The sequence below is a fragment of the Aquarana catesbeiana genome, linkage group LG12 (genome assembly GCF_042186555.1).
Source record: "Aquarana catesbeiana isolate 2022-GZ linkage group LG12, ASM4218655v1, whole genome shotgun sequence".
NCBI lineage: Eukaryota > Metazoa > Chordata > Amphibia > Anura > Ranidae > Aquarana > Aquarana catesbeiana.
The window spans coordinates 150,573,031-150,596,516 of NC_133335.1; the positions used below are offsets into that span (position 1 = coordinate 150,573,031).

The following is a 23,486-nucleotide window of genomic DNA, read 5'->3' on the forward strand; positions in this document are numbered from 1 at the left end:
CCGTCGGCCATAGCTCCTCCAAACCAACATCCTCCGCAAGCCACAGTAACAAGAATGGCAAAAAATTTGAAAAAGCAACTAATAGTGCTCACTATATAAATAATTTATTCAAACCAAAGAGATAAAAACACTCAAAATAAAAAGGAGTGGTACTTTCCGATGATACCATCACATTGCACATTTGAAGGAGGGAGGTGAACTGGCTGGAGTTTTTACATGAGTAATACTGGTTTCAACCTCTGTGTTTTTTATCCCTGTGATTTTAATAATTTATACAGTGAGCACTATTAGTTGCTCTTTGTCGTTTTATGCCATTCTTGTTTCTGTGGCTTGCGGAGGATGTTGGTGGGAGAAGCTATGACTAAAGGAAGATTGGAATCCTGTACCCATTATGGAAAAGCTCTTTTGACCTTTGAGGTCCAGTACATTGGTGCATGGACTCACGTACCACTGGGTGGAGTATTTGTCACGTTTTGTGAAATAGGGGAGCACGGTTACAGAAACCACATTCACAAGGCAGTGCTATGGTTTAAATGGGTTTATTGAAATACTTCATATTTACAAAGGCTACTTTTCACTTCAGATGCTTTTAATGGACAGACATGACAAGATGCTTTATGGTAAGCATTAAAAAGGACCAGTAAACCTAAAACAAATATAGGTTTATATAAAAGATAGCAGTATCATTTACAGATATGTGTAAACACTTCATGAGCTTATTAAAGCTGAATCTGAGAAAATGCTGAATGAAAATAATGGAGGAAGCTTTTACTACATATAGAACACATGCTGTTGAGTGAGCCCAAAAAGTAGGACATGCCTGCTAGCCTCACTAATCTTGAAAGGTCTGATAATACATACAAATTAGTTGCACAGAAAAATGTAAATAAGGTTTGACATAATGAATCCTTAATTGAGGCATTTGAGCTTCTTCATTTACAGTTCTGCATTTTATATTTTACGCCGTGTGTTTTAGGTTTAGTGGCCCTTTAGCAGCATTTATTTTCCTGAAGCTGTAATCCAACTGCCAGCTTTGACATTTAACTACTAAAACTCTCCAATCGATAGAATCCTAATGTACAAATGTGTGTGTGTGTGTTGCTTTACTTTTTTTGCAGCCAATGTAATTACGTTTAATTTTCTTTTTACAAACACAAAGTCTAAGCCAGATAAACAGAGAATCCAGTTGAGTTTTATGTTTCCACCATGCCAAAGTCATGGGAAGTGATGTAAAAAGTGAAATAACCCTTCTGCAACAAATCAGAAAACATTTAGACTGATTTGAGTTGGAAAATGATGAAATGGTACTGCACATAACACCATTTGCGCCCATGTAGCAATATAGAGGGTTCCTCCTTTCACAGTATATGACACAATGTAACAGTGTTTTTCTTCTAAAGGGTTCTCTGCCACCAGAACCTAAAATGAACGCAGAGCATTTAACAGATCAGAATGACCTCATAACTTTAAAAAGCTCACATACATTTGCCTTAACATGCTATTTAAGTCTCTGTAACTGTCATTTAATATGCTGCTGATCTGCATCCCCCTCATATCAATTCAATGGCCCAAGGTTTCCTTTAGGTAGGGAGGATAAATCAACAAACAAATTAAAAAAAGGGTTAGACCTTTTGCACACTGACATACCAATTTACTGACGTTTATACTCAGGATCTTGTTGACAAAAAGATCCTGAGTAAAATTTTCTGTAAAGACCTTGCGTATATATGCAAAGCTGTGTAAGTGTATGTATGTGTATAAATGTGTAAAATTATTCTTGATCCTCTTCTGTTTGCCTATGTTGCAATATCCACAAATAAATTACTGCACTCAGAAGTAAAATTTCCCATTTTAATTTTGTGGCTCTGTATGCATCGCTGTATTACTGATCTTTATGCAGCAGTATGCATTGTCCCATAAACAATCCACTGCGTTCACATCAGTAAAAAAGTGCAATTTTTTTCTACTTCTGTGTGCAAGAGGCACATAGTGATATATTGATACATGTTAGGTTCAATTCACAAAGCTTTAATATCAGGACAGGGATCTTCATATTTACCCATGTGATTGTAATATTTCAGATCTACTGACCAACTCCAAAGAACCTTATCCCTATGCTGGTGTGTTAGCTTTGTGAACTGAGCCCAATATTCTCTATTCCTCTACTTCAAACCTAATTCTCAGCAGAACAATTATGATGTACACTATCTCACAAAAGTGCGTACACCCCTCACATTTTTGTAAATATTTTATTCTATCTTTTCATGTGACAACACTGAAGAAATGATACTTTGCTACAATGTAAAGTAGCGAGTGTACAGCTTGTATAACATTGTAAATTTGCTGTCCCCTCAAAATAACACACAGCCATTATTGCCTAAACTGCTGGCAGCAAAAGTTAGTACACCCCTAAGTGTAAATGTCCAAATTGGGCCCAATTAGCCATTTTCCCTCCCAGTGTCATGTGACTCTTTAGTGTTACAAGGTCTCAGGTGTGAATGGGGAGCAGGTGTGTTAAATTTGGTGTCATCGCTCTCACTCATACTGGTCACTGGAAGTTCAACATGCCACCTCATGGCAAAGAACTCTCTGAGGATCTGAAAAAAAGAATTGTTGCTCTACATAAAGATGGCCTAGGCTATAAGAAGATTGCCCTTGTCCTGAAACTGAACTGCAGAACAGTGGCCAAGACCATACAGCGGTTTAACAGGACAGGTTCCCCTCAGAACAGGCCTCTCCATGGTTGACCAAAGAAGTTGAGTGCACTTGCTCATGTCCAGAGGTTGTCTTTGGGAAATAGACGTACGAGTGCTGCCAGCATTGCTGCAGAGGTTGAAGGGGTGGGGGGTCAGCCTGTCAGTGCTCAGACCATACGCCGCACACTGCATCAAATTGGTCTGCATGGCTGTCATCTCAGAAGGAAGCCTCTTCTGAAGATGATGCACAAGAAAGCCCGCAAACAGTTTGCTGAAGACAAGCAGACTAAGGACATGGATTACTGGAACCATGTCCTGTGGTCTGATGAGACCAAGATAAACCTATTTGGTTCAGATGGTGTCAAGAGTGTGTGGCAGCAACCAGGTGAGGAGTACAAAGACAAGTGCGTCTTGCCTACAGTCAAGCATGGTGGTGGGAGTGTCATGGTCTGGCGCTGCATGAGTGCTGCCGGAACTGGGGAGCTACAGTTCATGGAAGGAACTATGAATGCCAACATGTACTGTGACATACTGAAGCAAAGCATGAACCCCTCTCTTCGGGGGCTGGGCCGCAGGGCAGTATTCCAACATGATAATGACCCCAAACACACCTCCAAGACTACCACTGCCTTGTTAAATAAGCCGAGGGTAAAGGTGATGAACTGGCCAATCATGTCTCCAGACCTAAACCCTATTGAGCATCTGTGGGGCATCCTCAAACGGAAGGTGGAGGAGCGCAAGGTCTCTAACATCCACCAGCTCTGTGATGTCGTCATGGAAGAGGACTTCAGTGGCAACCTGTGAAGCTCTAGTGAACTCCATGCCCAAGAGGTTTAAGGCAGTGCTGGAAAATAATAGTGGCCACACAAAACATTGACACTTTGGGCCCAATTTGGACATTTTCACTTAAGGGTGAACTCACTTTTGTTGCCAGTGGTTTAGACATTAATGGCTGTGTGTCGAGTTATTTTGAGGGGACATCAAATTTGCACTTTTATACAAGCTGTACGTTCACTACTTTACATTTTAGCAAAGTGTCATTTCTTCAGTGTTGTCACATGAAAAGATAGAATAAAATATTTACAAAAATGTGAGGTGTGTACTCACTTTTGTGAGATACTGTATATGCCAATTGGAGACACAGATTGCAATACAGACCTTGACAGTTGTTCTAACCTTTTTCTTTTCTAGAATTTTGATAGATATACCTTAGTTATAAGGTCGTTATGATCCTCTGAACGCGCTTAATTTACTTTAGGTGTTGGTGGCGGTAACACTTTGGAAGGAATGTACAGTTCCTTTGTTTCATGTACAATAAAAGCAGTGCTGGATTACACTAAGAAATGCTACTACTAGTATATTACATTGGTGACTGTAATCGGTGTTGACTGTCTACATTGCTTGGGTTCCCCCTTTCAAAGCCCCTCTGAAAGCAGCAATGGAACCCCCTTTTTCCTGATGAAGAGAAGACCATTAGATATACAGATCTTCACAGAATGTCATTAAACTCAAATGTTCATGCTGCAATTCCAGATTTCACCAGCAATCTCCTTTAGAGACCAGAAAGTTGCAAGAAGTCAGTGAATGGGATGGGCGAGCAGGAAGTGTATGCAGACCAATGGCGTAGAAATTCATCCACTCATCTAGTTGATCATAATGGAAGTCTGTTTCCAGTGATCTGCTCCACTCAGCAGTCTAAGTTTAGAAGGAGCAAATTATATGTACAAGTTCCAGGTTAATCCACAGCCTCTTGTGGGTTACAGATATCTGTGTCCATGCATACACATTTCCCAAGTGTGATAACAGAAAATCTGCCTACGGAAAATTCCAGAGGACTTAAAGCATCACAGGAGCAATATGCACAGAGGTTTTTTTAGGCAGAATGATTTATACTTCCCCAATCCCACCCAGACATCAAAAATGATGGTGCAGATTTCACCCGGCTGTGACAAAATTCCAACCCACATTTCGTCAGGCTTTTACATTTTATTTGAAACTTTCCTTCATTTTGCATTCAAAATTTCCTTCGCACACGAGCACACGGAGAGGTATTTAATCTGAGATGGATTCAAAAGAATATTAAAAAAAAAAAACTTCTCTAATAAACAGAGAGACATATTGATGCTGTGGAGAAGTCTGATTAAATAAAGTCCTTTTTCTGGGTTAAAACACTTGAACAGAAGGAGGGATATGAGGGGATGTTGGACAAAAAGAGATGTGCGTGTCTGTTACCCAAACTGGAAGAAGAAGTTTCCTGGACCAGAAGCTGAAAAAGTAAAAAAAAAAAAGATAATAGTAAATATCTTGACAAAAGCATTAACAACATCATACAGATTAGGTTTTAACACATTAACCACTTCAATACCCGGCACTTTTACCCCCTTCCTGCCCAGGCCAATTTTCAGCTTTAAAAGCTGTTGCTCTTTGAATGACAACTGCGCAGTCATGCAACACTGTACCCAAATTAAATTTTTATCATTTTGTTCACAGGACTAGATTTTTTTTCTTTTGGTGGTATTTAATCACCACTGGGTTATTTTTTGCTAAACAAAAAAAAAAATTTGTGGGGGGGGGGACATGGTTTTTCTTCGTTTCTGTTATAACAATTTGCAAATAAATAATTGTTCATAAATTCCGGCCAAAGCGTATTCTGCTAAATTTCTCTTGTGAAAATAACTCGGTGTATATTTAGTCTGTGTGAAAGTTATAGAGGCCACAAACTATGGTTTATACATCTGAAAAGCAATCAATCCTGATGTACTAACTGCTTTCTCATTTCTTGAGGCCCACAAATGCCAGGACAGTACAAATAATCCTCCGAATTACCTTATTGGAAAGTAGACAGTCCAAGGTATTTAGCAAGAGGCATGGCAAGTTTTTTGAAGCTGTTTTTGTTTTGAATTTTATTTTACATGCAGTACAGAGTTATCATATACAGTGCCTTGAAAAAGTATTAATTTCCCTTGAAATTTTTCCAATTTGGGTCATGTTACAACCAAAAACATAAATTTATTTTATTTGGATTTGAATGTGATAGACCAAAGTGGAAGTGGAAGGAAATTGATAAAATGGTTTTCACATTTTTTTTTTACAAATAAATATCTGAAAAGTGTGGCGTGCATTTGTATTCAGCCCGAGTCAATACTTTGTAGAAACCTTTAGCTGCAATTACATCTGCAAGTCTTTTTGGGTATGTCTATACCAGCTTTTCACATCTAGAGTGCCATTTTTGCCCATTCTTCTTTGCAAAATAGCTCGAGCTCTGTCAGATTGGATGGAGAGCGTCTGTGGACAGCAATATTCAAGTCTTGCCACAGATTCTCAATTGGATTTAGGTTTTCTGGACCTTAACTGGGCCATTCTAACACATGAATCTGCTTTATTCTAAACCACTCCATTGTAGCTCTGGCTGTATGTTTAGGGTCGTTGTCCTGCTGGAAGACGAACCTCCGTCCCAGTCGCAAGTCTTTTGCGGACGCTAACAGGTTTTCTTCTAAGATTGCCCTGTATTTGGCTCCATCCATCTTCCCATCAACTCTGACCAGCTTCCACTTCCCTGCTGAAGAAAAGTATCCCCACAACATGATGCTGCCACTACCATGTTTCACAGTGAGGATGGTGTGTTCAGGGTGATGTGCAGTGTTAGTTTTCCACCACACATAGTGTTTTGCTTTTAGGCAAAAAAGTTCCACTTTGGTCTCATCTGACTAGAGCACCTTCTTCCACGTTTGCTGTCTCTCCCACATGGCTTCTCGCAAACGGCAAACGGGACTTCTTATGGCTTTCTTCTTGACACTCTTCCATAAAGGTCAGATTTGTGGCGTGCACAACTAATAGATGTCCTGTGGACAGATTCTCCTACCTGAGCTGTTGATCGCTGCAGCTCCAGCAGAGTTACCATGGGCCTCTTGGCTGCTTTTCTGATTAATGCTCTCCTTGCCCAGCCTGTCAGTTTAGATGGACGGCCATGTCATGGTAGGTTTGCAGTTCTGCCATACTCTCTCCATTTTTGGATTATGGATTTAAGTGTTTCGCGAGAAGTTCAAAGCTTGGGACATTTATTTTATAACCTAACCCTGCTTTAAACCTCTCCACAACCTGTCTGGTGTTCCTTGGTCCTCATGATGTTGTTTGTTCACCAAGGTTCTCTCACAAACCTTTAAGGACTTCGCAGAACAGATTTATTTATACTGAGATTAAATTAGACACAGGTGGACTTGTTTTTTTTTTACTAATTAGGGGACTTCTGAAGGCAATAGGTTCCAGTAGATTTTAGTTAGGGTATCAGAGTATCAGGGGCTGAATACAAATGCACACCACACTTTTCACATATTTGTAAGAAATGTTGAAAACCATTTATCATTTTCCTTCCATTTCACAATTATGTGCCACTTTGTTTTGGTCTATCACATAAAATCCCAATAAAATACATTTACGTTTTTGGTTATAACATGACAAAATGGGGAAATTTCAAGGGGTGTGAATGCTTTTTCAAGGAACTGTAATTAGTGTGGCAATGATCAGCCCAGGGACACGAGACAATACGGGGAACAAAATTATTATTTTTTTCCATTTTTTTAAATGACTTTTTTTCTTATTTTTTTCGGATTCCTTTTTTTAACACCAGAGCAATATAATGTTACCACAGTAACATTGTACTACTCTGCGGAAGTGATTTTTTATTTTTTTTAAACACATTATGAGTGCTTATAGCAGTGAATTTTATTGCTATAAATCAAGCATTTTACTGAATGAAACAGATTAATTCAGTTTGTTTTGCTGCAATTAGCCAGAGCTAATCCCGTGGTACAGACGGGCTGTGATTGACCCAGTCCATACCATGTGATCACATTGACCAATCATAGCTAGCAACACAATTGTACACAATGGAATTAAAGGAAGCTACCCATGCTTTACAAGTGTTATATGATCTACTGTCACAATAGTCACATGGTACTGGCAGCGATCCGGTAAACTGATCAGTCATCGGCTGTGTCCACACAGGTCACAAAGGAAAACTAGTCCAAAATAACAAAAATAAAATAAAATATAATATAATAATTCTGAACTTTAGTGGTATATTTGTTGCCATTACCATGACCTACCACCAAACAACCCCCCAAAACAAACTACTTCTGACGTTTAGATGATCGGACACATCTGACAAACCTTATAGCCACTAAGAAGGCCATTTTGCAGGAAAGATACAAAGAGTTCCCTGATGGGTTCAAAAGTTGGTTTCTATAGCGCAGAGAGAATTAAGGAAGCACAGGGTGCTGTAATGGAGGTTTAAGTCAAGAAATACTTTGAATATAAGTTTATACAAAGGAAAACTAAGCCAGAGGTTTTTGAAACAAAATGGACAAGATTGAACCTGTGCCTTAAGAGCGTAGGTAGGCCATAATACGAGGCACAAAGAAATCTCTGGGGATTAAAATGCCTGTGTTCACACCAGGCAAAGAAGAATTTCCAGGTACAATAGTACATTTTTCTGGAAGCTACTTTTCTGGCTAGGAACAATGTGAAAATGACAGAAATCAGAGACACCCCTGTCCCCCATGACCCGAGTTTCAACTGCCATCCTATTAAAGAATAAGTTCCCCACGGGAATGCGTTTCATACCCCACACGTTTTTAGGGTGGAACATGTTTCACGGTCTGCATCTTTTCTCCCCAATGAAGCCCCCCCCACCCCCTCTCCCTGCACCCACTGTCACAATTTGAAAACAGCATGGTTGTGTGGGGCTCCATTCGCAGAGCCTGGTCATTCACTCAGTTTCCTAAAGCCAGTGACTGAGAAGCAGGATGAACAGGGGGTCCTGAGACAGGTGGTCTGAGAGTCAAAGCCAGTTTTTATCACTCTGAACTCCAGGATGTTCATTCACCCTTTGCTTCTCTGGGTGATCAGGTTTCCTGAACTGTGAGGGATTGGACAACTCTTCCCAGCCTGTGAGGCTGGCATCTGTTAATCACTCTCCATAAGTATTGTAGAAACGACTTCCTCATTGTCAAGGTTGGATTGGAAATCCACCAAGCTAGGGAGTTCCATGCTTGGCTGGAGAGAACATAGGGCAGGCTAGAGAAGGGGCTTGCTTGTTCCAGGCCAACAAGATGTTGCGCTGGAGAGGACTTGAATGAAGTTGAGCTAATGGCACAACCCCAAATGAGCCTAACATGAGGTCCAGAACTCTGAAAATCTCACTGAGATCTGAGCATGAGATCTTAGAGAATTCTGTTTTTTACAAGACTGGCCTGTGTCCATCATAAAGCCTAAGTATTCTAGGTGAAGGGAAGGTTGGAAGGCCATATTCTGACCTGGTGGCCAATGATTGCAGGGCCTACTTGGAATGTGTCCTTTGGGTACTGAGCTCTGCCAGTAGTGCCTTTCAGACTTTTGAGTACTGTTAGTTAGCCACAGAGCACTTTCCAGGTTCAGAATTGTGGCCCCAGTCTCAAGGGCTCCTAAGGTTGCGCGTGCATGCGGGATGTGACAGCTGGTGAACATGTGTCAGTTGGCTGGAGGGAGAGCTTTCTCAAGAGAAGGAAGAGGGCAAGAAGTGCATGCCGAGAAAAAGGAGAAAAGTGGGCAGGGACCGACCTGAAGAGTGAAAGAAAGAGCCCAGGCCTGTGTACCGAGGAGACACAAAATGCCCGGCAGCTCGGAGGGGAGCTGTGAGAGCTATAATTTAGATATACTGCAGTCTGGTGGATCACTCTTTACTGAAATTCAGTCAAACACTTTGTATAAGGTTCCCTGCGGAAGGGAGTGCTGGTATTACCCCTGGTGGAGAGGAGAAGAACAGTTTTACTATACCATCTGGGAGTGAGAAAGCATGGAGAATACTGTATAACAGGTTTATATGACTCTCCTATATTTAGACAGCATATCATTGCGCTGAGTTTTCAATCTCTCTATATGGTGAAAGGATCTATATAGCTGGTGCTTTCACAAACTCTATGGTGTAGGATTGAGCAAGGACACTTTGAATTTCAACTGTATATGTGTGATATATCAGTGGAAGAAATGATACTTATTTTTCACTTGTATACACAGTGGCACACGGTTTGCACATATTGTATAATAGGGGCTGGCTGCACTGGGGACACTGGCAGGCTGGGCTGGCTGCACTGGGGACACAGGCAGGCTGCATCTGACGGGCATTAGTGAGGCTGCACTGATCTCTTGTATCATGTCCGCAGTCTCTGACCATCTCCTGTACCATGTCCATAGTCTCTAACCATCTCCTGTACCATGTCCCCAGTCTCTGACCATCTCCTGTACCATGTCCCCAGTCTCTGCCCATCTCCTGTACCATGTCCCCAGTCTCTGCCCATTTCCTGTATAAAAATATTTTTTAAAAACAGTAATTTTCGGTATTGGTCGGTTTTGGTTTTCGGCCTAGTGTATTTTTCATTTTCGGTATCGGCACCAAAAAACCCATTCGGTGCACCCCTAGTTTTGAGTTTGCGAAAAGGCATGTGGGAGACTCCCAAAATGTATGGAAGAAGGTGCTCTGGTCTGATGAGACTAAAATTAAACTTTTTGGCCAGCAAAGAAAACGCCATCTCTGGCGCAAACCCAACACATCACATCACGCAAAGAACACCATCCACATGGCGATGGCAGCATCATACTGTGGGGATGTTTTTCAGCAGTCGGGACTGGGAAACTGGTCAGAGTTGAGGGAAAGATGGATGGTGCTAAATACAGAGATATTCTTGAGCAAAACCTGTACCACTCTGTGTGTGATTTGAGGCTAGGACGGAGGTTCACCTTCCAGCAGGACAATGACCCCAAACACACTGCTAAAGCAACACTTGAGTGGTTTAAGGGGAGACATGAAAATGTGCTGGAATGGCCTAGTCAAAGCCCAGACCTCAATCCAATAGAAAATCTGTGGTCAGACTTAAAGATCGCTGTTCACAAGTGCAAACCATCCAACTTGAAGGAGCTGAAGCAGGTTTGCAAGGAGGAATGGGCAAAAATCCCAGTGGTAAGATGTGGCAAGCTCATAGAGACTTATCTAAAGTGACTTGGAGCTGTGATAGCTGCAAAAGGTGGCTCTACAAAGTATTGAGTTTAGGGGGGTGAATAGTTATGCACATTGACCTTTTCTGTTATTTTGTCCTATTTGTTGTTTGCTTCACAATAAAAAAAAAAAACACATCTTCAAAGTTGTGAGCATGTTCTGTAAATTAAATGATGCAAATCTTCAAACAATGTTAATTCCAGGTTGTGAGGCAACAAAACACGAAAAATGCGGTGAAAACTCTTGCAAGGCACTGTATGCCTATTACCTGCAGCTGTGTGATTTTATTTTTACACATCTGCAGCAAAAAGGTCAGAGTCTACCACAGGAACCAAATTTACAGCCCCATACATATTCAGAGTTAGTAATCATCTTTGCAAGTTGGTCCATAAATTCTAGCATAACTGCAGCAATTCCCTGGATAAGGCAGAACAGGGGGCACCTCAGACAGAGCTATGGGAGACTCTGAGGCATGAGATGTCCAGGCTATTGGTGTCAGCTCTCTAAAGCCCAGTACACATGGGCCAAATGCCGGCTGGCCTGTTCAATAAAAAATTGCCAACTTTCGGCCGTGTGCATGGCACTCTCTGCCTGACAGAAGCCAGCCATTTGGCCGGCTTCTGTCAGATGAGCATGCTAGAAGACCAGCAACCGGCTGGCCCCCGATCAGAGCTCTAAGCCAATGGCAGAGATCGCTGATCAAAGTGTTCTGGTGGGAAGGCCTCCCCCTGTCAGAACACAAAAACCTGTTTGGCGCCGACCGAACAGTTTTTTTTTTTTTCGTTCAAACCACTGGGTTGAATGGAAAAGAGCGAATAGTGTGCATCAGGCCTGATTCAGTGGCACTGCTCAACTCGTACTTGGGACATGGGCACGTTGTACTGATTTAATTGCAACAATTAATAGCGGCACCAAGTAGAAACCAAGGTTTACTCACAAAAAACTATTAGGCCTCATGCACACGAGACGCCGGTGCAAACTCTGCTGAACACATTTTTAAAAGCTGAAACCCTGACTTTGGGGCCCCTTATCTCGGGGCCACCTGATGCTAGGAACCCCAAATTTGGATATGTTATAGTGTTAGTCCAACTGTGTTAGCACAGCAAAATGTCAAGCACTTTTCTGCAGCAATGAATGACATTTTGTGACCAGACTTTGGGGCCCCGTATCTCGGGGGCCACTTGGTGCTAGGAACCCCAAATTTGGATATGTTGTAGTGCTAGTTCCACTGTGTTTGCAAATTTGGGGTTCCTAGCACCAAGTGGCCACGAGAGTCGGGTCATAAAATGTTCCTTTAAAAACACTTATAAACGCAAACGTGGAAAACTTTTGCGTCTGAACCCATTTTTTTTGCTTCTGGTAAAACAAGGTTAAACGCAACTGCCTAAAAACCCCAAAAAACAAGACTGTACATGGACACATAGGATAACATTGAATGGGTTCAGGGGCAGTTGAAAAAAGTGTTCAACTGCCTCTGAACGCGAGTTTAACGTCTCGTGTGCATGAGGCCTAAGAGGGATAAATGTGGCATTCAACATTATCAATGATGCAGCTTCTGCCACTGCCCAGTCCCAATAACGTGTTTAAGAGTTCCCAGGGGCTGGGGCTGTACCACCACTCCGTGCTCTGTGGCAAGCTAACAGTACTCGAAAGTCTGGAAGGTGCTACTGGCAGAGCTCAGTGCCCAAAGGATACATTCCAGGCAAGCCCCGCAATCATCAGCCACAAGGTCAGAATATGACCATTCGAGGTATTGTTAATATTTAGTTGATCTAAATAGCCAAATGGAAAGCTCAGCTTGTATATGATATACTGAATGAAGAAAAAACACCTTAATAAAATTAGATGAATGACACGACTAGTAAAAAAATGGGGTACCATTATTTCAGAAGAGAAAATTTGTTCTATCCTCCTAGGACACTAGCAGCAAATTAAGGAACACTGGGAGTGGGAGGGGCAATACCTGTCTAAGACTTTCTTTGCCAGTGTTCAAATCCTCATGTAGATGGCAGTATATTGAAATTGTCTCAAATTAACCAAATCCTGCATTCTTTAACCACTTGCGTTTATTGATGCCCTCCCAGAACCGTGTCCTTCAAACCCAGCTGCTCACAGATCAGGGTAAAGGCACAATCACAGAAGCCCTTTACCACGTGATCAGTTGTGTCCAATCACAGCCGATCACGATGTAAACACACTTGCAGATTATCGGCATTCCTTACCTCACGCTGTCACGGTGTGAGGAGAGTCGGTAACCAGCTTGTGTGAAAGGGCACTGATTGTCAGTGCAGCCTCATCAGTGGAGAAAAATTACCTGTTTGCAAAATTATATATAAAACTATGAAAAAATAGGATTTTTTCATCAAACTTACCTGTTACATAATTGGTAAGGTTGAAAAAAAAAAAAAGACAAGTCCATCAAGTCCAACCTGTGTGTGTGCGCTTTTATGTCAATATTACATTGCATATCCCTGTATGTTGTGGTCGTTTAGGTGCCTATCTTATAATTTTTTGAAATTATCTATGCTCCCTGCTGAAACCACTGCTTGTGGAAGAGAATTCCACATTCTTACCGCTCTTACCGTAAAGAACCCTCTAAGCTGTTTCCGGTTAAATCGCTTTTCCTCTCATTTTAGTGCATGGCTGCAAGTCTTTTTTAAATGCTCTTTCACGGAAAAGTTTTATCCCTATTGTGGGATCACCAGTAAGGTATTTGTACATTGAAATCATATCCCCTCTCAAGCGTCTCTTCTCCAGAGAGAATAAGTTCAGTGCTTGTAATCTTTCCTCATACCCAAGATCCTCCAGTCCCCTTACTAGCTTTGTTGCCTTTCTCTGTACTCTCTCCATTTCCAGCACATCATTCCTGAGGACTGGAGCCCAGAATTGGACGGCACACTCTATGTGCGGCTGGACCAAAGTCTTGTAGAGTGGGAGAATTATCGTTTTATCTCTGGAGTTAATTCCCTTTTTAATGCATGCCAATATTCTATTGGCTTTGCTTGCAGCAGCTTGGCATTGCATGCCGTTGCTGAGCCTGTCATCTACTAGGACCCCCAGGTTCTTTTCCACCCTAGATTCCCTCAGAGGTTCTGCCCCCTAGTGAGTAGACTGCATTCATGTTTTTGCCACCCATATGCATTATTTTTCCACATTAAACCTCATTTACCATGTAGTTGCTCACCCCATTGATTTGTTCAGATCTTCTTGCAAGGTTTCCACATCCTGCGGAGAAGCTGTTGCCCTGCTTAGTATCATCCGCAAATACTGAGATTGAGCTGTTTATCCCATCCTCCAGATCATTTATTAATAAATTAAATAGGATTGGTCCCAGGACAGAACCCTGAGGGACCCCACTTTCCACATTCCGACTACTTCCCATTTATCACTACCCTCTGAACTCGCCCTTGTAGCCAGTTTTCAATCCAGGTACTCACCCTTTAATCTATGCCAACAGACCTTAGCTTGAATAATAAACATTTATGGGGACCTGTATCAAATGCCTTTGCAAAACCCAGATAAACTATGTCTATGGGCCTTCCTTCATCTAGCTGGCGGCTCATCTCCTCATAGAAAGTTAGTAGATTTGTTTGGCAAGAACAATTTTTCATGAATCCATGCTGTTTACTGCAAATGATACCATTTTCATTATTAAAATCTTGTATATATTCCCTTATCATTCCTTACAAGAGCTTGCATACTATTGATGTTAGGCTAACTGGTCTGTAATTCCCAGGGATATATCTTGGTCTTTTTTTTAAAGATTGGTGCTACCTTGGCTTTTCTCCAATCAGCTGGTACCATACCAGCCAGTAGACTGTTCGTAAAAATTAGGAACAACAGTCTGGCAATTACTTGACTGAGTTCCTGAGGGACCCTCGGGTGCAAGCCATCTGGTCCCGGTGACTTATTCATGTTAAGTTTTTCAAGTCTGTTTCTGATTTTATCCTCTGTTAACCATGGTGGTGCTTCCTGTGATGTGTCATGAGGATAAACACTGCAGTGTTTATCCTCATGAGATAAACACATCTCACAGTCCTTTGTAACCAAAATCCCTTCATCACCTGTAAAATCCTTTTCTTTGAATACATCACGGGACACAGAGTTAGGCTAATATTCATTACCTACTGGGTTATACGCCATCTCTAGGTGAATGGACACTGGTAGACAAAGTCTTAGGAAGTCCGCCCCTATATAACCCCTCCCATACAGGAAGTACTTCAGTTTTGTAGCAAGTGTTTCGTCAGATTTGGTAACTGAAGTGACGTTCCGTAGCTGCCATCTTGTTACACCCCGTACTCGTCCACAGTAAGAATACAGTTAGAAGGGGGAAAGTGGACATCTTGTTACACCCACTGGAGATTTTCATTTCACAGTTATTTTTAACAGTGAACGCAGCTTATAAAGGTGGAATACAGTATTTAGAAATCCGACATACGGTTTAGATGTTGAATTTTAAAAGCAGCGTCAAACCTGCTGATCTCACAGGTTTGCTAATCTGACAGAAAACCTCTGCTCATTCATTACCTACTGGGACGTTCCAGAGCAATAGTCTTGAGGGGAGAGAGAGACACCCTGGCAAACAAAAATAGCCATCAGACTTTAAATGCCAGCCTTAGTACACTACGGCCAAAAGCCGAATCTTTGGCTGCTCTAACATCTACCTGATAAAATCTTGTGAATGTATGCAATGAAGACCAGGTAGCAGCCTTACAAATCTGAGCCACAGATACCGGAAGGCGAAAAGCCCAGGAGATTCCGATACCCTTGATAGAACGAGCCCCCATCCTAAAAGGAGGAGCCTTACGTTTCAGACCATATGCCTTAATGACAAACTGGTGGACCCAATTGGCAATGGAAGCTGCCTTCCCCTTCTTGGGTCCTTCTGGTAAAACAAAACAGGAGTCTGATCCTCAGATCTAGACGAATAAACTGATTGCCCAGACGACGTCCAAGGAATGCGGTACTCTCTCTTCCGCCGAACGAGGCTGAGAGAAAAAAGAAGGCAAAACAATGTCCTGAATTAAATGAAAGGCCGACACCACCTTAGGCAAGAAGGATGAAATAGGACACACCACCACCTTGTTGTGGTGAAGAATTAGGTATGGTTCCTTACATGAAAGGGCCGCCAATTCCGACACCCTTGTAGCCGGGGTAATGGCCATCAGGAAGGCTAGCTTGAGTGAAAGCAAGTCTAATGGAATTTCCTTAATAGGCTCAAATGGTTGTTTTTGTAACACAGACAGCACCAAATTTAAGTCCTAAAAACACATAGGTGACCTAATGGGGGGAAGCAAACAAGTTGCCCCCTGCATTAAGGTTCGGACCAGCGAATGGGAGGTAAAGGCCTTTGGAATTATACCAACAGGACCGAAATCTAACCTACTGATTGTACTCAAAGCCAATCTGATTGCCACAGCTGACTGTAGAAAAGAGAATTCTCCCAATCACGTATTTCCGAAGATGCCATTTTCTCGCTTCACACCAAGCAATATAAGTCTTCCAGACCTTACGATAGATCTTCCTAGTGACTGCTTGCCTAGCATTCACTAGGGTAGACACCACCAGTCCCAAGATGCCACGATCCTTCAGCACCCTGGCTTCAATAGCCATTCCATCAAATTTAGAGACTATAAATTGGGGTGGAATATAGGACCTTGAGACAGATCGAGGTGGCACGGAAGCGTCCATGGCCTCTCTATTGCCAATCTCACAATCTCCGGGGACCAGGGCCTTCTGGGCCAGGCTGGTGCCACCAGAATGACTGGAACTCCCTCTCTCCGAATCCTGCGCAACAAATGTGGAAGGAGGGATCGGGAGGAAAGCATAAACCAGGTAGTATTGGCTCCATGGAACTACCAGAGGATCCCTTGTTCGGGACACAAACTGATGTAGCTTATTGTTGAACCTGGATGCCAATAGATCGACATCTGGCCATCCCCAACGCTGGAAAATTTCCTGGAACACCCTCGGGTGTAGGGACCATTCCCCTGGACAGATATGCTGGCGGCTGAGATAATCTGCCCTCAAGTTCTCTACCCCCAAGATATGAACTGCCCGAACCGGCACATGCCCCTCTGTCCAGGCTAGTATGTGGTTCACCTTTTTTTAAGCTGGACGACTCCTGGTACCACCCTGGTGGTTTATATAGACCACTGTTTTGGCACTGTCGGACTGAACCCTGATAGGGCAAGTCATGAAGCTCCACCGTCCAGGACCATTGGGCCAAACGTATTGCTCGCAACTTCAGAATGTTGGGCAGGCTGTTCTGACCTTGACCATCTTCCCCTGAGCTGTGAGCCCCTCTAGGGTTGCTCACCCAGCCCAAGAGACTGGCGTCTGGTCAGTACTCTCCAAGACACCGGGAAGAAGGATCTTCCCTTTTGCAGGTTCTGATCCTGCAACCACCAGCTTAAGCGTGCCCGAGGAGATAAGGATATGGGGTAACCCAGGGCCTGCCCTCTCCTGTTCCAAGCTGACAAGATGTCCCGTTGTATAGGCCTGGAATGGAACTGGGCGTAGGGAACTGCCTCGAAGGAGGACACCATCCTTCCGAGAAGACTCATACAGAGCCAAATGGAGGATTGCCTGGTTCCCCTTATTTGACGCACCTGATCCTTCAGGGCAAAGATCCTTATGAGTGGGAAAAATAGTATTTTTTATAACAGCTTATCTGTAAAATCCTTTTCTTTTGATGTACATCATGGGACACAGAGCCTCAGTAATAACTGATGGGTTATATAGGGTATCACTAGGTGATTGGACACTGGCACACCCTAACCAGGAAGTTCAACCCCCTATATAATCCCTCCCCTTACAGGGATACCTCAGTTTTGTAGCAAAGCAATATAAGTGTATTAGAAGAGGGGCGTGATCTCTGTGTCCCGTGATGTACATCAAAAGAAAAGGATTTTACAGGTAAGCTGTTATAAAAAAATCCTATTTTCTTTCTCGTACATCACGGGACACAGAGCCTCAGTAATAACTGATGGGATGTCCCAGAGCAATGCTATCTGAGGGGAGGGGAACCACAACCAAGTAGGGTGCAATCAGACTTGAGGACCCTGTACCGCTGCCTGCAGCACACTATGCCCAAAGGCGATATTCTCATGCCCTCTCACATCCACCTGATAAAATCTGGTGAATGTATGGACTGAAGACCAGGTTGCGGCCTTGCAGATTTGAGCCATAGAGGCCCGGTGATGCACTGCCCAAGAAGCACCAATAGCCCTTGTGGAATGTGCCTTGATCTGAAACGGAAGAATCTTCTGTTTCAAACCGTAAGCTTGAATAATCGATTGTCGAATCCATTTAAAAATGGTAGCTTTTGACGCTGCCTGTCCTCTATTGGGACCCTCTGGCAGCACGAACAAAACATCTGTTTTGTGAATTTGAGCAGTTGCTTCCAGATAGGCCTTGACTGCTCTTACTACATCCAAAGAATGTAGTGACCTTTCTTCCGAAGAACAGGGATCTGGAAAAAAGGAAGGCAGAACAATGTCTTGGTTTAGATGAAAATCTGAAACCACCTTCGGTAAAAAAACTAGGATGAGGGCGCAATACCACTCTATCCTTGTGTACAATCAAATAAGGCTCTTTACAGGAAAGAGCTGCTAATTCTGATACTCTTCTAGCAGAAGAAATGGCTACCAGAAAAATTAACTTTCTTGTCAACAAGACCAAAGGAATCTGACATATTGGTTCAAAAGGCTGTTTCTGTAAAACAGACAGAACCAAGTTCAAGTCCTAGGGGTTTAGGGGTGCCTTAACTGGAGGATTAAGACGCGTCACCCCCTGCATAAAGTTTTGGACCAAAGAATGCGAAGCAAGTGGCCGTTGAAATAATACTGATAAGGCCCAGACCTGGCCCTTGATGGTACTCAAGGCAAGTTTAATCTCTAATCCCAATTGTAGAAAATCAAGAATTCTACCTATGACATATTTTCTGGGATGCCAACCCCTGGATACACACCAGGATACATAAGCTTTCCAGACTCTATGATAAATTACTCTGGAAGCTGGCTTCCTTGCATTGATCAAGGTAGATATCACAGGACCTGAAAGCCCACGATTCTTCAGAATGTGGGTTTCAATAGCCAAACCGTCAAATTTAGCGTTTGTAAGGCAGGATGGAACACTGGACCTTGAGATAACAGGTCTGGGCGTAACGGGAGGGGCCACGGGGAACCCACCGTCATCCTTACTATTTCTGCATACCAAGTCCTCCTGGGCCAAGTGGGTGCTACCAGAAGTACCACTTCCTTTCCTGCCTGATCCTGCGAAGGAGTCGTGGCAGTAGCAGAATAGGCGGGAATGCATAAATCAGTGAGAACCGATGCCACGGAATCACCAACGCATCTGTCCCGTATGCAAGAGGATCCTTTGTCCTTGCCACAAAATTTGTCTATCTTTTTGTTGAATCTGGAGGCAAAGAGATCTACATCTGGAACCCCCCATCTTGGGCATATGGCCCACAAGACGTCGGGATGAAGAGCCCATTCCCCTGGGAGTAACTGCTGGCGACTTAAATAGTCCGCCTGCCAGTTCTCTATCCCTGGAATGAAAACTGCCGATATGCATGGCACCTCTTCTCTGCCCAGACTAAGATCTGGTTCACCTCTTTGAGCAGCTCGGCTCCTGGTGCCTCCCTGATGATTGATATAAGCCACTGCTGTGGCATTGTCGGACTGGATCCTGACTGGGCAACCCTGTAGCCTGAGAGTCCAGGCCTTTAGGGCTAGATATACCGCACGGATCTCCAGAATGTTGATGGGTAAGGTCCTCTCGCTTTTGGACCATACCCCTTGGACCACAGACTGTTCCAGAACTGCTCCCCAACCCGACAGACTGGCATCCGTTGTTACCACCGTCCAGGTAGAAAGGATTTCCCCTTCTGCAGGTTTCCGGGTATTAACCACTAATTGAGGCTCTGACGCACAGCATGAGACAGGTGCATCAGAAAGTCTAATGCCTGAACCTTCTTGTTCCAAGCTGACAGGATACTGTGCTGCAGCAGTCTTGAATGAAACTGAGCATAGGGAACTGCTTCGAATGCAGACACCATCTTTCCTAGCAGCCTCATACAAAGGCGGACAGAAGGACCCTTTTTGGTCCTGACTACCAGAATCAGCTCCCTTAAAGCAGTGATCTTTGCCTGAGGTAGAAATACTTTCTCCTGGCTTGTATCTATGATCAGACCCAAATACTCCAGTCTTCTCACTGGTTTTAGGAAAGATTTTTCTAGGTTGAGAATCCAACCTAGGTGCTCCAGATACTTGACTGTGGTCCTCAAGTTCCCGTTCAAAGAGGCTACCGACCGGTCTATCAAGAGCAGGTCGTCTAGGTATGCTATGACAGTTTTTCCTTGGGCCCTTAATCTGGCCAGAGGAGGAGCCAAGATCTTTGTAAACACTCGAGGTGCAGTGGCTATCCCGAAAGGCAGAGCCACAAACTGGAAATGGCGCCCTCCTATCTCGAAGCGCAGAAACTTCTGATGAGCAGGAAAAATGGGCACATGCAGATATGCATCTCTGATGTCTATCGATGCCAGAAATTCTCCTCCCTGCAGGATGGAGACTACTGTCCAAATTGATTCCATGCGGAAGGACCGAATCCTTAGGAATCGATTCAGATCCCTTAGATCCAGAATGGGTCTGATATCCCCATTTGGCTTTTGGACCGTAAAAAGGTTGGAATAAAAGCCCAATCCTTGATCCTTTGTGGGAACCACCATAATGACCTCTTGCGACAAAAGCTGCTCTAACGCTAGAAGGAGCGACTGCTTCTTCTCTGGATCCCTGGGGACATTTGATCTGAGGAAACGAGGAGAGGGGAATTCTTGGAACTCCAGTTTGTACCCTAAGGTTACCATGGAGATTACCCATCTGTCCTGGAAGTCCTCCTGCCAGAGCTTTGAGAACTGTAGCAGTCTTCCCCCCACTCAAGCGAGCGGGGGCGCCCCTTCATAAAGAGGCCTTAGTGTCTTGTCTAGTAGACTTCTTTCCCCAGGACTTCTTTTGTCCCTGGGGTTGACTCTTGTTTCTTGACCCAGACGGAGGAGGCTGTCGCGACTGCCTGGAGGCTGATGCCCCTGGTGCTGGGGAAAGAGTCCGTTTGAAAGAGGGGCGCTTACTCTTTTTCTTGACAGGCAAGAGAGTGCTTTTACCACAAGAGATCCTTTGGATATAGTTATCCAAGTCTTCTCCAAACAACCTTGCACCACAAAATGGAAACCCAGCCAGAAGCTTCTTACATCAACAACAAAACATAAGGCCACTGGAAGGTTAGCCAACCCCTGGGCCTGCTGTTCAGGTAGAACTTTGATGACCTGCTTAACATGGTCTCTTTAGTATTGACAGACTCCGATCGCTGCTACTGCAGGTTGAGCCACTGAACCTGCCAAGAAGAAAACATCCTTCAACAGGGACTCCATTTTTTTATCCACCGGATCCCTGAGCATTGTCTACAGGACAAGTCAGATTTTTATTTACAGAGGAAATGGCGGTATCAACGGCCGGTATTCCCCACATTTTAATAAACTTTTCTTCTATAGGATAAAGTGTTGAAAACTTTTTCGGCGGAAAAAAACATTTATCTGGGTGATCCCACTCAGAATAAATGAGCTTTTCAAGTAAATTATGAACAGGAAAAGCATGTGCTGTTTGAGGAGGTTTCAGTGACCCCAAAGAAGAAGAGGGTTCTTTAACTGATTCAGATACGGGCAAGTTAAACGTGGAGCGGACCAATCCAGCAAGGATCTGCACTAAGACCTTCTCCTCCTGGGAAGCCGAAGAGGGTCCCTCTCCACCTGATACCTCAGAGGAGGAATCATCCGTCCCATCCCGATCCTCTGAAAGGGATTCTTCTCCCCTATCCCTGATTGTCCTGGGAAAGAGAGGAAGGCCTAGTGCGTTTTCTTCCACTGAGTGAAGATGCAATTACGGCCATTAATCTTTCCTCTAAACCATTAATGGTTGAGGAAAAAACCTCCTGTGTAATGTATACAGGGGCTGAAGTGCCAGAAGCAGGTGTAGCCCCTGACCCCAACGGCTCTCCCTGGCTAGCCGTCCCTGGCCCCTCGGGGGGGGGGGGGGGGAAGATGCTGCAGAAAGGGGGTCCTCAGAACCTGAAGGAGATCCCCTAGAGCCTCTGGTTCTTGGGGTATTTGAACCTCTTCTACCCATAGTGCAAAGCAACAAGGTGGAGGTATCACAAAATGAACACTGACTGCTGAGCGATGTAGTCCGGCAACAGCCCTGCTACCAAATGCCCAGTCTAGTGTTTCCTTAGTAAATGCTGCCTAGGAGAATGCCTGTGTTCCACCTTACATGCGACCGTCAGCTCTGTGTCCCTCCGAAGGCTGTGTGCACCTGTAAAGTGTGCCTTTTATAGCCTTGCTGTCGGCAATGTGGGCGTCTGAGCACGCTGGACGCCGAGTTGACGCTCCGCCCCCCCCCCCCCCTCGTTTTTCAAACAAACGTGCGCTTCCCGTGTGAGCCGACCCTCCGGGACAGGCATGGAGGGGAGGCTGGGGGTGGAGGAGGAAGGAGAGAGGCCGGCAGTGATGGGGCCTGCACGTGGCAATGGCGGCGGCGGTGATAGTGCGGTATCCTACCGCCTCACAGAGCACCTGCGGCCTCCCCCTATTCTGGGGGGAATATCCAGAGGAGAACCCCCCATCCCATCCTACCTGGAGCTCGGCTGGAGGAGCTGTGCAGCGTGAACATCGAGACAGACAATCAGCATGAGAAGGTATGTGCTCTTGGCAGCCCCCGGTGGCGACAATAGGCACAGCATGCATTTACTTTAAAGGAGAAACCTACTAGAATAAAAAAATTCTGTGGAATCCCCCTTACCTTATCCAGCCACAGGGTTCTGTTATACAGACCCAATCTTCACCTCTCACGGTGGGCTCCGTTTGGAAAAACCTTCAGAGACTGGGGCCCCCTACGGATAGGGGAATCCGCAGTTCTGGGCCCGTAAAGCACCCGGACAGAAATAGGGCTAGAAAAACCATTTTCTGAAATGCGGGATCCAGCTCTCTAAAAAGAGGAAGCGTTACAAGTAAAACCTCATTTCTTCGGACACGAGGCCCAGGTACCATCCAATTCGGCCTAGAAAGGACACTTTGAAATGGATCCGGTTCGCCTGGCTTGCCCCGTATAGGATATTCCCTTTGGAGCTCAGCATAGGACATCTTTACACGTCCAACACCTAAGACACTGGCTAAAAAACTGAGGTATCCCTGAAAGGGGAGGGATTATATAGGGGGTTGAACTTCCTGGTTAGGATGTGCCAGTGTCCAATCACCTAGTGATACCCTATATAACCCATCAGTTATTACTGAGGCTCTGTGTCCCGTGATGTACGAGAAAGAAAATATCCTTACCTGGACCGTATTTGGATCAGACCTAGATAGTCCAGACTTTGAGATGGTCTCAAGGCTGACTTTTCTGTGCAGGCTATGCTCTGTTCTAGAGCCTGTAGTGAGTGATCTCTGAGCAGGAGGTCGTCCAGGTATTCGAGCACCAAGATTCCCTGAGCCCTTAAAAAGACCCCAGTACTGGTGCTAGAACCTTTGTGAACACTCGGGGTGCTGTGGCAAGCCCAAAGGGGAGAGCCACGAACCAGAAATTACGTTTCTCTACTGCAAATCGCAGCAACCTCTGATGAGGTTGAACGATAGGTACGTGTAAATTGATATTGATGGAGGCTAAGAAGTCTCCCATCTAGAGCGAGGCTACTACTGAGCAGACAGACTC

At 44.2% G+C, this 23,486-nt stretch overlaps 1 protein-coding gene across 1 annotated transcript in view; it reads right to left on the minus strand.

Moving 5' to 3' along the window:
* Nucleotides 1-523: 523 nt before the first annotated feature.
* Nucleotides 524-23,486, minus strand: part of DNAJC7 (DnaJ heat shock protein family (Hsp40) member C7) — a 225,916-nt gene continuing 202,953 nt past the window's right edge. The window contains exon 14 of the mRNA XM_073608401.1: nt 524-4,962. Within this exon, the coding sequence (XP_073464502.1) occupies nt 4,925-4,962 (38 nt within the window). The 3' untranslated portion in view covers nt 524-4,924. The remainder of the gene's footprint in view (nt 4,963-23,486) is intronic.